The 12,986-nt window shown below is 47.6% G+C and overlaps 2 protein-coding genes across 2 annotated transcripts in view; one reads left to right on the forward strand and one right to left on the reverse strand.

Moving 5' to 3' along the window:
• Positions 1 to 11,989, reverse strand: part of LOC103914442 (leucine-rich repeat-containing protein-like) — a 13,272-nt gene extending 1,283 nt beyond the window's left edge. The window contains exons 1-7 of the mRNA XM_009321081.1: positions 11,978 to 11,989; positions 11,500 to 11,632; positions 9,553 to 9,759; positions 7,411 to 7,520; positions 6,711 to 6,826; positions 5,944 to 6,022; positions 5,363 to 5,458 (exon numbers count right to left, since the gene is read on the reverse strand). Of these exons, the coding sequence (XP_009319356.1) occupies positions 5,363 to 5,458; positions 5,944 to 6,022; positions 6,711 to 6,826; positions 7,411 to 7,520; positions 9,553 to 9,759; positions 11,500 to 11,632; positions 11,978 to 11,989 (753 nt within the window). The remainder of the gene's footprint in view (positions 1 to 5,362; positions 5,459 to 5,943; positions 6,023 to 6,710; positions 6,827 to 7,410; positions 7,521 to 9,552; positions 9,760 to 11,499; positions 11,633 to 11,977) is intronic.
• Positions 11,990 to 12,213: 224 nt separating this feature from the next.
• Positions 12,214 to 12,986, forward strand: part of P2RX6 (purinergic receptor P2X, ligand-gated ion channel, 6) — a 9,622-nt gene continuing 8,849 nt past the window's right edge. Inside the window, exon 1 of the mRNA XM_009321082.1 lies at positions 12,214 to 12,219. Within this exon, the coding sequence (XP_009319357.1) occupies positions 12,214 to 12,219 (6 nt within the window). The remainder of the gene's footprint in view (positions 12,220 to 12,986) is intronic.

Genomic DNA, 12,986 nt, shown 5'->3' on the forward strand with positions numbered 1-12,986 from the left:
GCCGGCTCATGTTCAGCCGGCTGTCGACCAGCACCCCCAGGTCCTTTTCCGCCAGGCAGCTTTCCAGCCACTCTTCCCCAAGCCTGTAGCGCTGCATGGGGTTGTTGTGGCCGAAGTGCAGGACCCGGCACTTGGCCTTGTTGAATCTCATACAGTTGGCCTTGGCCCATCGATCCAGCCTGTCCAGGTCCCTCTGCAGAGCCTTCCTACCCTCGAGCAGATCAACACTGCCGCCCAACTTGGTGTCGTCTGCAAACTGACTGAGGGTGCACTCAATCCCCTCATCCAGACCATTGATAAAGATATTAAACAGAACTGGCCCCAAAACTGAGCCCTGGGGAACACCGCTCGTGACCGGCCGCCAACTGGATTGAACTCCATTCACCAATCCCACCTGTCCGGGCTTCCCTCGCTAGACGAAGCACTTTAGGGCAGCACCGAACACCGTGGGCTGGGATCCTTGCTGGGACAAGAGCCAAGGCACCTTTGTGTGCCAAGGCAGCACACTCAATATTGTAAAGGAGATGAAAGTGTTCATGAAAAACTTCTCTTCTGCATGGGGGGGAAAGCTAGGAGTCACCTTGCAGACTTCTCTGCCCCAGACCTGCCTCCAAATAATGCTTATTAGTAGCTACTATCGCTAAACCTTTTGTGGTCACCTATGTAACTTACGCCAGAAGAGTTTCATGTGGAATTAGGCAGCGAGCTTCCCTGGAGCATTAATGCTCATTTTCCAGGAACAATCAGGCAGCTGGAGAAGTCCCAGAGCGCTGCAGAAAAACAAGCTGGCTGATCTTTCAAAAAGGTGAAGGGGTGCAAGGAAATTCAAGGCCTCAGAAGGACACTGATCAAAATGAGAGCTGCTCAAGGATTAAGGAAAAAATTCCATTAGTGGCAATTAATATGGATTTGTGTAACCTCTGTGCTTTGGTGGGGTCAGGAGCTTGGAAAGAAGCAACAGTGCAGTTATACTATAGTACCTTCCACAAGGCATCCAACTGCTACCTGGCAGTTTTGTAAAGAAACCAAAAAGGAACAATATTGAAATAACACTCAGACCAAAAAAAATGGCTCAGTGCTGGAAATGACATTGTGAACAGGGACTCAGCAAATCTTCTGCTGAGTTATTCCAAGATTAGTTCCTAACCTGAAAGAAAACACAACTGAGTTTGGAGGAAAGAGGAATAGCGATACCAGCTGGGGATACTGCCAGGTAAATACTGAAATAACTAATATTTCAGTAAAACTGGAATACGGCTCTCAGTATAACTCTCCACGTGTTGATTCCTCATAACCTTTTGTAGCAGCTGCCAAAGCACAGCAAATTCCTACAACTTCGCACGCCAAACCTCCTGCAGGCTAGCTGCGGCTGCCTGTTCCCCCTTCTCCCTGCAGCCCTCCGGGAGGGCAAATCCTGCCTGCACAATCCTGCCTGCACACGGAGCAGGCCAGTGCTCAGTTTTCCACAGCCACCTCCTGCTCTCATCAAAGCCGCAGGACAACTGAACGTTCAACATCTATATCCCAGCTACGTTACCCCGTAACACACTGCTGGCTCACCTGGCATTTTTAGGTTCCCAAATGGTACGTTGATAGATTTATTGAGCTTAATTCTCACAAGAAAAAAACACCCAGCTCTGACTCCAGTGACTAATGAATCTATATGGGTCAAGGCAGTGGCAAGTAGATCTTCTCTAGTTACACCAGCTGGTGAATAAGGACAGCCTTGGTGTGTAAGAATTCTTTACCCACCTTGTTTTTAATACAATTTTAACTTGCACCTCTTCTTTGGAGATCATAGGAAGGGCTAGGGGCAAAGGATGTAACAGAAATAATAAATGGTGACTAAGTATTTTAAAATATAAGTACTTATACTGATTTAAATCAAGCCCCGTAACAGCTTCTGTATTCAATACACAAATTTTTCATCTAGAGATCGAGGGGGTGTCAGGATGGTTCTGAAATTTCTAGAAACAACCCATATTTACAGACTGTACAACATGCAAGAGACCTCTCCGAGTGGTGTGGACAGGTGTGAGTCCACGGCACAGACATTATTTATTAGATACATAAATAACTTGCACATTTATAGGACAGACTCCATTAGGTAAATCATAACTGCATAGAGTTATTTTCAAATAAAGAGGCTAAACCTCATCTTCTGCTGAGAACTAACACTAATTGCAATTTCACTGGTAGGCATATTTATTAGGTAAATGAAATACAAAAGTGAGCAAGGGGATTATAATGCTTCTGTTCTAGGGAAAAAAGCATAAGGCAAAACACAGGGCATCAGCCAGCTACTCTGGAAGGAGACTGGCAGAAGCCATCTTCTTCAGTTTTGGCCCTGCCTTCGCAAGCTGCCTTCTCAGAGGGGTGTCACCACTGCCTTACAGGAAAGCACTGCCTGGATGTCCCCAGACCTTATCAGCTGGTGTGTCATTGAAGGGGGAAATCAAAGCCAGCGCACACTGACGGGCCTGGGGACTGACCAGGCTTGCCTAGCTGGAGCCACGGATAAAGCCAAGACTGTTGCAAGCACTTTATCAACGAGGTCCGGCAACCTTCAGGGAATGAAAGGCAATTATTTGTGTGTAGCCACAACTAGGCTAAGGCAGCACTGCAAGACCGCTGGGGTTTGCTGCCCTCTGACTGTGGGGCAGAGCTGCCTGCGCCTCCAGCCCAAGCCAGATATCCAGAGCTGTTTGTGTGACCATCCTCGGCCCCTCTCCCAAACTGCAACAATCTGCTGCAAGAAACCACTTCTTCACAGAGAACAGGAGAGGGAGAGTTAAGCCAGGATGCTCAGAGCATAGCCATGATTCCTGCCCCCAGCCCAGTGCTCCTCAAGGAGCTCACAGTTCCCCCCCTCCCTGAACCACAGTGCCCAGGTGTCCCAGAGAGCATAGAGAGGATCCACTGGCATCACAGAGAACATCCCAGGGAGGGGAAAAGAGTTACACCCCATGTGCTGTTGTCATTGCTGAACTACCACTGAGTGCCTATCCTATTTCCAGGCAGCTTGTAGCATCCATCCTATGCAACACCGACAAAAGCAAGAGCATACATCCAGGAAATAAGAACGCCAGTCATGACTGAGGATGGGGGCTCTGCCCTGGAGAGCATGAGCTCCATGTGAGGCTAAGGAGCTGTAGTAGGAAGCAGCCGAAAATGAGTCAGCAGTGCATCTGACAGCCAATTCAGCAAAGGCGCTCCTGGCTGTGTAACAGGAGAACAAGCCTAAGGCAGAAAGCATTTGCTCACAGCACATCTCTGGATAGGACTTTGCTTCCAACATAATAAGCGCACTCTCGGGCTGTACAGACCCCACTGCAGCGGGCTATGGATCCAAGCACCAGCAGCAGCTACGGCACATGATGTTCCACCAGACAAATGTCCATACACATGAAGATGATGATTGAAAAGGAGCCCCTGGACTCTCATCCATGGGGATGCTCTTGCATGTGCTGGAAGAGACTCAGAGCTGGCCGTAGCAGAAATCTTAAAGTGAAAAGGCAGAAAAACTTCCAAGCGTCAGCAATGATGAAGTAGCCAGTATTTGCACAGACCCTGCCTTAGCACTGCCCTGGCACATCCTTGTGTCACGGGCTTGGTGAGTGGTACTGGGGTGTTAGGCAGAGGTGCTGAAGAAGCAGTCCAAAGAGGCGCACGTTAAGCCACTGCGTTCTGGGAATTACCCACCACTTTGGGCTGAGTCTGAAGCTCAACCTTCGACTGACTTTTCCTCTGCAACTTCATGTTTCCACCACGTCTGAGAAGAAGATTCGGGAAAAGTATTTTCACAGCATCACACAGCTCTGCAAGCTCTTTGTTCACAGGGATGTCCTAGAGGGCAAAATCACTACAGGTAAGTAAGCATATGGTATGATTTACCATCCCTCAGAAAATAGTAACTGCAACATATTCTGTGCTCTCTCAAACCAAACACAAAATTCTAACACAAGATTGTGAGATCCAGGGCCGTTAGCCAACACCACCATGTTACGGGCAGGTATGAGATTCAACAAGCAGCAGCATCCTGCTCCCAGGGCAAGAAGCAAAAGAGCTAAAGTGATGGTGAAGCAGTACAAAAATCAAAGGAAGATAGGGGTTTTCATGCAAGCTCCTCACTGCACTGCCAAAAGACAGTGAGCTAAAGCGGATAAAGGTGGAAAACTCCCTGTCAAAAACAAGCAAACAAATAAAGACAGACCTGGAGAGAAAGTCAGGACAATGCCAGGATGGACAGTAAGCCCAGAAGAATGGCCACCAGGAAAAGAAGTTATAACAGCCGGAAAGGAGGAGGAACAAGGGACAGGCACTGAACGACAGAAGGCGGCTCAACATTTCAGGGATCATGAGCTCTCTCTTTAAGGCAGATGTCTGGATTGTTCGTAGCAAAGGGTCACAAAGAAAAAGATTCACCTGATTAAATGCTGGTGACTGCAAGGCAACTGTTTCCTCTGAGCTCACCATCACAGTCTCCCTATGTAGTCCACGGTGATACAGTCAATACAGAGCTGAAGTGCAAGTCTCCCCATCCTAAAGCAGACTTCTACGCTTTGGTGTGTTAATTTTGCCTTAAATACCATTGATTAAACCTCCATCTTCTATGAACAGATCTTTGTAATCACCTCAGACATAGTCACCGACATTGTATATGAGCTAGGCAAAACAAACCCCTCCTCAATAAACAACTGAGTAACTGTCTCCTCTTTTTAGAAATTAAAAGTAGTTGCTAGTTAATTGATCCAAAGGGCATTAGGTGGCTACTGGCCTGAGACAGAGCCTCTGTTCCAGAAGTGATGCTCTTTGGTAGTGCGTATGAGATGCCTTGTGCTGAGACCTACCTGGTGACAGAGGGCTGCCTTCTCAGATCTGGCACTGTTCACAAATGGGGTAGATGTTGAAGTGGAAGTTCTCATGCCTTGTAAGGGCCATTTAGCTTCACTAGAAATGGGACAGAAATCTTTCCGAAACTATGTGGATCGTCACAGCAGAGAGCTCAAGCTTCCCGGGGAATTTCTGAATTCACAGGTGGCCAGATTCTTCCCAGTGCTCAGCACCTTTGCAGTGAGAGCTGAGCCGTGCCTCCTCCACACCCTGCTGCTGCCCAAAGCCTGAGCAATGCCCAGCTCGGTGCGTTCATGCACCTTGGTGCTGCTGCAAACCCACAAAGTGGGGCCTGGGCACGTACAGACAAGTCCATGTTTTTAAGTCGGGGGCCGTTCCCTCCATACACAGTCCTCACTGGGCAGCAACAACGCCAGAGCCAGAATCCCTCTGGCAGCCCTTTGTTATTCATACACCACGCATTCAACCTCTTCCCTCCCTTCCCTCTTCCTTCTGGTGTAACACTTACTGGCAAGTCCAGGATCTCTATCCCAGTGCCAGAATTTGCTTGTAGAGCTTTGAGGACCCCACAGCAGCCTTCACTCTGCATGGGATTTCTGGTCATCTGCAGTCAGAAAAGAAACAGCAGGAGGATATGTGACATGGATTTTTTTGTACTATCCTTGACGGTACCAGTGGCCCCCAGGGGGTGAGATACCAGCAGGGTTTACTTCAAGTGCCAGTAACAGTGGGCCAAGGGCCCTCAAAGCGGCCATCCCAGTGCCACCCGCCACGTCAAGCTGGACACTACTGCCGCAGAAATAGGATGCTATCCATGCTGCAAGACACGGCAGGACAGGCTGCAGTTCACACAGTGGCAGGCTCACAGAAATCTCTCTTCACCGACCAGAAGACTGGGGAAAGCTGTTTGACTGTCTTAATGAGAGCATATTGCAACCAGGGAAGCATGGGAGGAGACAGGCTGGGGCAAGCAGCTCCCTGATTTTGCTGTGGATTTGTTCTAAGGGTTTCCAATCCAGGACATACATGCACCAGTGATATTTAAATATGTGTAAGAGGCTCCAATACCTTCCTAGGGAAGTTACTCACGTTAAGTCTTTTCAGAGTCCTGTTTTCTTTCAGGCCAGCTGCAATGTGCAGAGCTCCTTCCACCGAAATACGGTTGTTGCTAAAAACAAATAAAAGGCATGCTTCACATGCTGAGCTGCAGGTTGTCCATATCCACATTGCTCAGGCAAAGTATATGCAACCTACTGCTTCACGCAGCACTGAAAACATGTTATATCCAGAGGGAATTTAGGGCAGCTCCTTCCAACTAAACAATTGTACTTGGGAGGTTGGAAGCGGTGAGGAGTTGCCAAATCCCACAGGCTGATGGAGGCAAGGCTGACACGGCTCCATGCCCCCAGCAGTAAGGCTGACCGTGGATTTCCAATAGGCACAGACACAAATGAATGCAAGATATGCGCACGGGCAGCCACATAGACCAACACAGAAACACTCAACATTCACACCTTGTCCCTCTCTTTTCCCATGCTTGTACCTCCCCAGACCACCTGGTTTCCTTCCTTCACCCTTGGTTCCTCTCCTAAACATCCCCCAACAGGCCTTGTGCAATCCCCAGATGCTCTTCCCCCACACCCCGTAACGCGTTCCACAGCCCCTCGGAAGTGACCCCAAGTTTAAGGAGAGGAATTGGGGTTTGGGATGAGACCAGCAGCACTAGTATTTTGTAACGCTCCCTCTGCCTTACGCACCTACCGCACTCTGCAGGTAGGAGATCCAAATGGCTGCTGCGGGCTTTGCCCACCGCTGCAAAATGGGAGAAAATGTGCAGCAGGACCAGCCTGACTCACCTAACGTTGAGCTCTTCCAGCACGTTGTTGGCTTTAAGAGCCTCCCCCAAGGCAGCTGCTCCACTGTTGCCAAAGCCATTGTAGGAAACATCCAGCACTTTGAGAAATATGTTTGCCTGTGGTGTGACATAAACGCACAACTGAAAATCTCCCTGTCACTTGATTCAACCTTGGAGAAACATCCTGCCTGTGCACTACCACCCCTTCTACTGTCCAAAAAGCAGCTGGGGCCTTGCTCCGCTAGGACGGCACATGTGATTGGCATTATACAAGAGGTGAAATAAAATTACTTTGGTGGCCCCTTTCAGCCTAAGAGGCTGGAAGAACTGTTTCTTATTTTAATGAGAGGCTACTTTCTTTTAGTAGAGTAAAAACTGTAAATAGACTACAAGAAAATTTCTGTATTGATTTATGAATCAGAAGTGAAATGAAACAATTCAAAACATTCATTATAGTAGCTTTGACTCTAAAAAGGAAAGAACTAGAAATAGAGCAATGAAAACATATGCAATATGTCAATAGACAATGGATGATTTTACTCGCTCAGTTCCAAGGTCTGTATGATCTCAGATCGTAGATGGCTGTTGGACAGGCAAGGGCACAAGGCAAACAGCACATCATGGCATTCACGCTTGTTTAAACAGATAAAGCTTCATGTGAGTTCTCAGAATTTAGAAACAGGAGTGAAAACATTTCCTACCCCCAAGCCTTTGGCCAAGGCAGCTGCCCCTTGGCTATGGAAATGGTTCCAGCTGATTTTAAGTTCCTTTAATCCAGTGTTTTCTGCTATTGCCATTCCAAGAATTTCACCTAAGAAAAAACACATGAAGCCAAACAGTTTAAGAGTTAAAAGAATTAAGTTTGAGAGTTAAAAGGAAGCTCAGGTTAGTTTAGGTATTTCTCTGCAACTGCCTGTATTACCTCTAGACAGGCAATTAAAACCACAACATATTATTTTCTTTTATACTTCGTTTACCGTAAACACAAAGCAGAAGCTGCTGGACAATAAAGCATATGTGCCCCCTGACTACAGGTTGCAAATGTAGCAAAGAGGGAGAGACAATGCAATCACCGTATCACAAAGCCAGGGTCCGCCGCTCATGCGTGGAGATCTGACTGCACCGGCTGGTTCTCCAGCCTGAGGAGGGTCTGAAAGCTGACACCACGCACCAGGTAGCTTCCCACAGTCTCTCACCCTTCCCCAGCTCTGGCCTCCAGCCAACTGAAGCCTGCTGGTCTGCCCTGCTGGCAGAGAAGCCAGCTCTGCTCCCTCTTTAACCCCTCCCAGAGCTCCTGTGCCATTATAAAATCTGAATAGGTTTCATCAGCAAGTGTTCTGTGAGTTTCCAATGGGCCAGGAAAGAAACGAGGTTGTCAACCAGCACAGAAGAAAAGGAAGCCATTGCCATGCTTGAAGACCAGAAGACTGGGGAAAGCTGTTTGACTGTAAAGGCAGCAGGAGGTGAGCAGGATAGGGGTGGAGAGAAAAGCAGCCATTGCAGCCTTCAAAAGGAAAAATGAGGAAAAAAGCGGAACGGAACTGGGAAGGAACCAAGTGAATGGCTGGTGTGTTCCTGGTGGCCAGAAGAAATGAGGATTATGGTTGTTTCCTCTCTTGTGAGCCGGAGAAGCCCACTGAAGACATGGAGGATCTTCAAGGAGGAGGCTGTAGCCAGTGAGATGTGTGATGATTAAGGGTTGTAAAGCAGTGGATAGAGAGAAGATGGTGAATTTTTCATGAAAGACACAACCCGGGAAGAATGTGGACCTGACAGACAGCATGGGATGTGGCATGGGAGAGAAAAAATTCAGTATCTCCCTTTTTGAGTGTGTACCCATCACAGACAGTGTTGGAAGTAGAAGGATTTGGAGTGCAGTTGTAGGGTGAGACCAGGAGTAGGGAGAAGATTTGTGAATCTTCATCCTGGAGATAGTAGCAGAACACATGCCTGGGGTTGCCCACGGACAGCCATAGATGGAGAAGATGAAGCATGTGCCAGTAAGGTGCAAAAAGGAGATGAGCATAAAGGTTGAAAAGTCGGGGATTAGCAATGACATCATGAGGAGTGTTCTACAGATGTGGACAGTCAGGAAGAAAGGGTGGGGGAGTTCAGCCCAGCACAAGTGAGCCTGGTGAAACCAGTACAGACTAAGGCCCAGAGACCAATAACTGGGTTTCATCACATCACACAGCATCACAGGAGCGCTGTGAATGCAAGGATGTAACGATTAAATAACAGCGTGCTTAAAAATCAGAAACCAAAGAAAAAGAGCAATATGCATTAACAAGGTCGAGACCAACACGAAAAGAAATAGCCAAAGTCACTAGCAAAGGAAGTCCCCAAACCACAAGCTGTCAAGGGTGGCAGGGTATCAGGGAAGCGCAACCGCCTGCTTGTTCCACTCTCACACCCTCCCCTTGGCACCTGCAATCACCTCTCGGTGACGGGGAGCTAGACAGAAGGACTGTTGGCAAACTCTGTTCTGCTGGTTTTTTTCTGCTCTTATTAAGCATTTTACACACCCGTGAAAGCTGAAATAATGACTGAGAAAAAAAGCAAATGATAGTTCAGTGAAAGGAAGACTGGGAACTTGGGAACTAGGAACAACGAGGAAAGAAACAGAAGCATTAAAGCTTGCAATGCTGTAAGAAAAGGCAGAGAATGAACAAATGATGATAGCTTGCACTGGTTTTGCCTACAAAGAGCCAAAAATACTTTTCAGGAAAGTGAAAATATTAACCAACCCTGCTCCCCGAAGGTCTGAGGCAAGCAACTCATTAAGCTGCGTTGCTAACTGCCACAGCAGCACACTCTGTGCAAGCTGCACAGACAGCACTTACCTGCTTTGTCACCAAACATGTTGTAACTCAGATCCAGAAGTTCCACCTTGCTGTTTGCTGTGATGGCAGCCGCTAAATACTTCGCTGCATGATCATCAAATTCATTTCCTGAGAGCTGGAGGGACGCAATTGTAGTATTTTCTAGAAGCATAGTGGAAAAGGCCTTAGCTCCTTCAACGCCTAATTTGTTGTCAGATAAATCAACAGCTGGGGAAACAAAAAAACATTATCAGATCATCAAATCATATCATATCAGATGCCAGAGAGGCGCCTGACCTCTATGCTGCAATGGCAGAAGCAGTGCCAGACTTGGAAAATAAGAATGCTGAACCTTGTCTAACACTATTTTAGTAGGAACAACAGAACTTCACTTTTGAATTCACAGCCTGTCCCTAAGACAGGCTCATTTAAGTTTTGCCACATGAATATGAGACATGAGACAAAAGTGCTCCTTGTACATCTGTCTTCCCACTCCAGGCACAACCTACGCTCAGCAAAGTTACAGCGGGTTTCTTGGTTCCTCGTCACGGCTTGAAAAGAAGAGCGTAGGCTGGGAGAGACAGCAAAGCTAAATGTAACAACACGAATGGATGGGAAGACAGACACCGAGACCCAAATATGAAAGCATGAACTTCTCTGCCCACCTACATACAGAATGAATCTTCCTAGCACAGAAGTAACAGAACCCTAAACCTCTAATACTGAATCCAACCACTAGAAAACAAAAATAAGGAAATCCCACGTTAACGGGGTCTCACAGCACAGAACCTGTCCCCTTCATCCGTGATGACCTCCTGACAAAGCAGATTAGGGTTGCCTTAGTTATACAAGAGTTGTGTTCGCAGCTGTCTAAACTGACCTTGTTCTTTGTGAATAAAGTACATCCTTCAGCGCAGCAACCAGCATGACTTACAGCGAAGTTCTGCCTGTACCATAGCGGGGGCCTGCAGATTCAGACACTGAAACAGGAGGTTAATGCAAGTGCCAGAAAAAGTGACACAGACACATGACAGGGGCTGCACGCAGACCCATCCTGGGTCTCTGCTCTGCGCTCTTCACATAGAAGCACAGCACAAGACTCCTAGACTGTCTCTGCACGTAACAACCTCAGGTTTGGCAGGGCTTGTTAGTGCTTCTGGGTACGTGCTGGCACAACCAGCTGTATCCCACTGGACTGCCTTCACTGCACCTCAGCTCTGCGGAGCCAGCGCAAGACCCTGCCACGTGTCACCTACAACCCAGATAACCTGTCCATGCATAACTGGGAGTTGCTACGTAAATTATGAAAGGCAGGAATATCGACCCTGGAAAAGCAGGGACTAAAACCATGATCTCTAGACACAACACTGCCTGACTGAGACTTAAATTCAGGAAGCGCTGCTCTGCTTCTGCTCCCTGTATCTGTAGTATCTGTAGTCTAATATTACAGAGGTATTAGACACGCGAGATGTCCCCGGGAAGAGCAGACATGCTGCTGCTAGAACAGAGGCTTCTAGATTCACTCTAGATGGGCTTCTCTTCCACCTGTCCCTACCTAGAAGCTCCGTTTTCTTAGATGCCAATCATGCAAATTCAACTTACAAAGCCTTAACCATTATTAACCACATCCTCTGAACAGAAAAGTTTCAGGTGGATGTTTCTGATCCACAATCAAAGCAGAAACTCGCTCTTTCCAGCAGCTTCACAGGAATAACAGCACTGGGCTGACTCCAGTTAGTGGCGTCCTAACTTCACAAAAGTAAATGCTATGAAAACAGGTGGAGAAAGGTGACGAGCAGCACAGTTTTAAACACTCACCATTCAAACCGCACCCCAGTTCTGGTACCCTTTTCACACACACAGAGTCACTATGACAGCAAGACTGGTTAAATCCACAAAGAAGCCAGCACGATTTCCTCCTCTGCAGCAACACGTCTACCAGAGAACGGCAGATGGGAGAATACAAACCTGAAACGTAGCTGTTTTCTTTCAGCATCTCCGCAATTGCAGCTGCCCCTTCTCCCTGCAGCCAGTTGTCACTCAGGTCTAACGTGAGGATAGAGGTATCGGCCATCAAAGAAAGAGCTAAAGCCTTGGCACCCTGCAACAAATAAAACCCACAACAGGTCATTTACAGTTTCACTGGGTTCACAAATCTCTTGTGAATGTTTCTGTTTCAGCTCCCCTTCGCCTGGCAGGGCTCGGGGGGATTTCACAAAGCAATCAGCAGAATCATGCAAAAAGATTCCCCTTCCAAAATCATTTAAAGCTAGGCTGGAAAAGCAAACACTGAATATGGTTTAAATTCAAGAGATTTCATTTCGCTTATGTTATCATAAAATTATTTTCTCCCTTCCATAAAAACGATGAAAAATACTTCTGCTATCAATATTCACGACGTAGAGGAAAAGGGAAAGGTTCTGGCCCACTGTGCCTGACGGTGTACCTCTCCGGACATCACTTCTACCTGGCAGTCTGTCAGTACAGCCACAGTAAGCGCCCCTTTAGTTTACTTACAGTTGCTCTGAATCCTGACCTCGACATTTAAGAAGCTTCTATCGCATCAGTGCCCTGGTCTGTTTCACTGGGAATTCTTGGTTTCAAAAATATTTAAACAGAAGTATGGCAATGACCTTGCGATTACTCAAACAGATACTGCAAAATCAAGTATTTTCTCCAGCCATGGATGTCAGACACGGGAAAATGAACTGGAAGGGACCTCAGAGAACTATTCCAGATAAAATAAACTTAACAGAACAAAAAGGTTTATCACCAAAAATTAGTATGAAAGGCTGCACCCTTTTCATGCTCCAAACCACACATTTCCAAAATGCCATGCCCACTGAAAGCAGCTTTCATGGGTGGGACACAAACCAATGCGTGAATGTACAAAAAGTTTATAATTTCTTCCTAAAAATATTAATTTAAAAAATGTGGAGTACCCCAGAGGAGACAACACACTCTCAGGAAAAATTCTCAACCCAGGGGGGAAGAGGGGCAATCACACACCTGCACATCCCATCCTCCCGCCTCCCTTCCCGCGTCCACGGAAGGAGAGGACTCCCGTTCCTGAGCCCTGCGAAACAACCTGCTGACAAATCCCCACCGCTTGCCAAACACCAAACCTCGTGCGGAGTAAACGCTGGCCCCTAACCGGTATCTGAACCGCCGGCAAGGCAGGCAGAAAAGGGTCATCGATATGTTCTTGACATAAAACTCGGGTTGCTCAGATACCCAGAGGAGCCACAACAACGTTTTCGTTAGTGGGAAAGACAAAACTGACAGTCCCTAGGTTGGGGTGTTTGCACTGGTTTCTGGTTCTGGCAAGGGACCACAGCTAAGCGGGACGACAGGGTGACAGAGAGGACAGCCCCGGCTGGCTGACGGGGCTTGCAGCCCTCTGACGCCCCAGAGCCCCGCGGCAGGTGTCCCTCACGTGGGGTGATGGTGCTGCC

Source organism: Pygoscelis adeliae, unplaced genomic scaffold (assembly GCF_000699105.1).
Source record: "Pygoscelis adeliae isolate BGI_AS28 unplaced genomic scaffold, ASM69910v1 Scaffold403, whole genome shotgun sequence".
NCBI classification, from domain to species: domain Eukaryota; kingdom Metazoa; phylum Chordata; class Aves; order Sphenisciformes; family Spheniscidae; genus Pygoscelis; species Pygoscelis adeliae.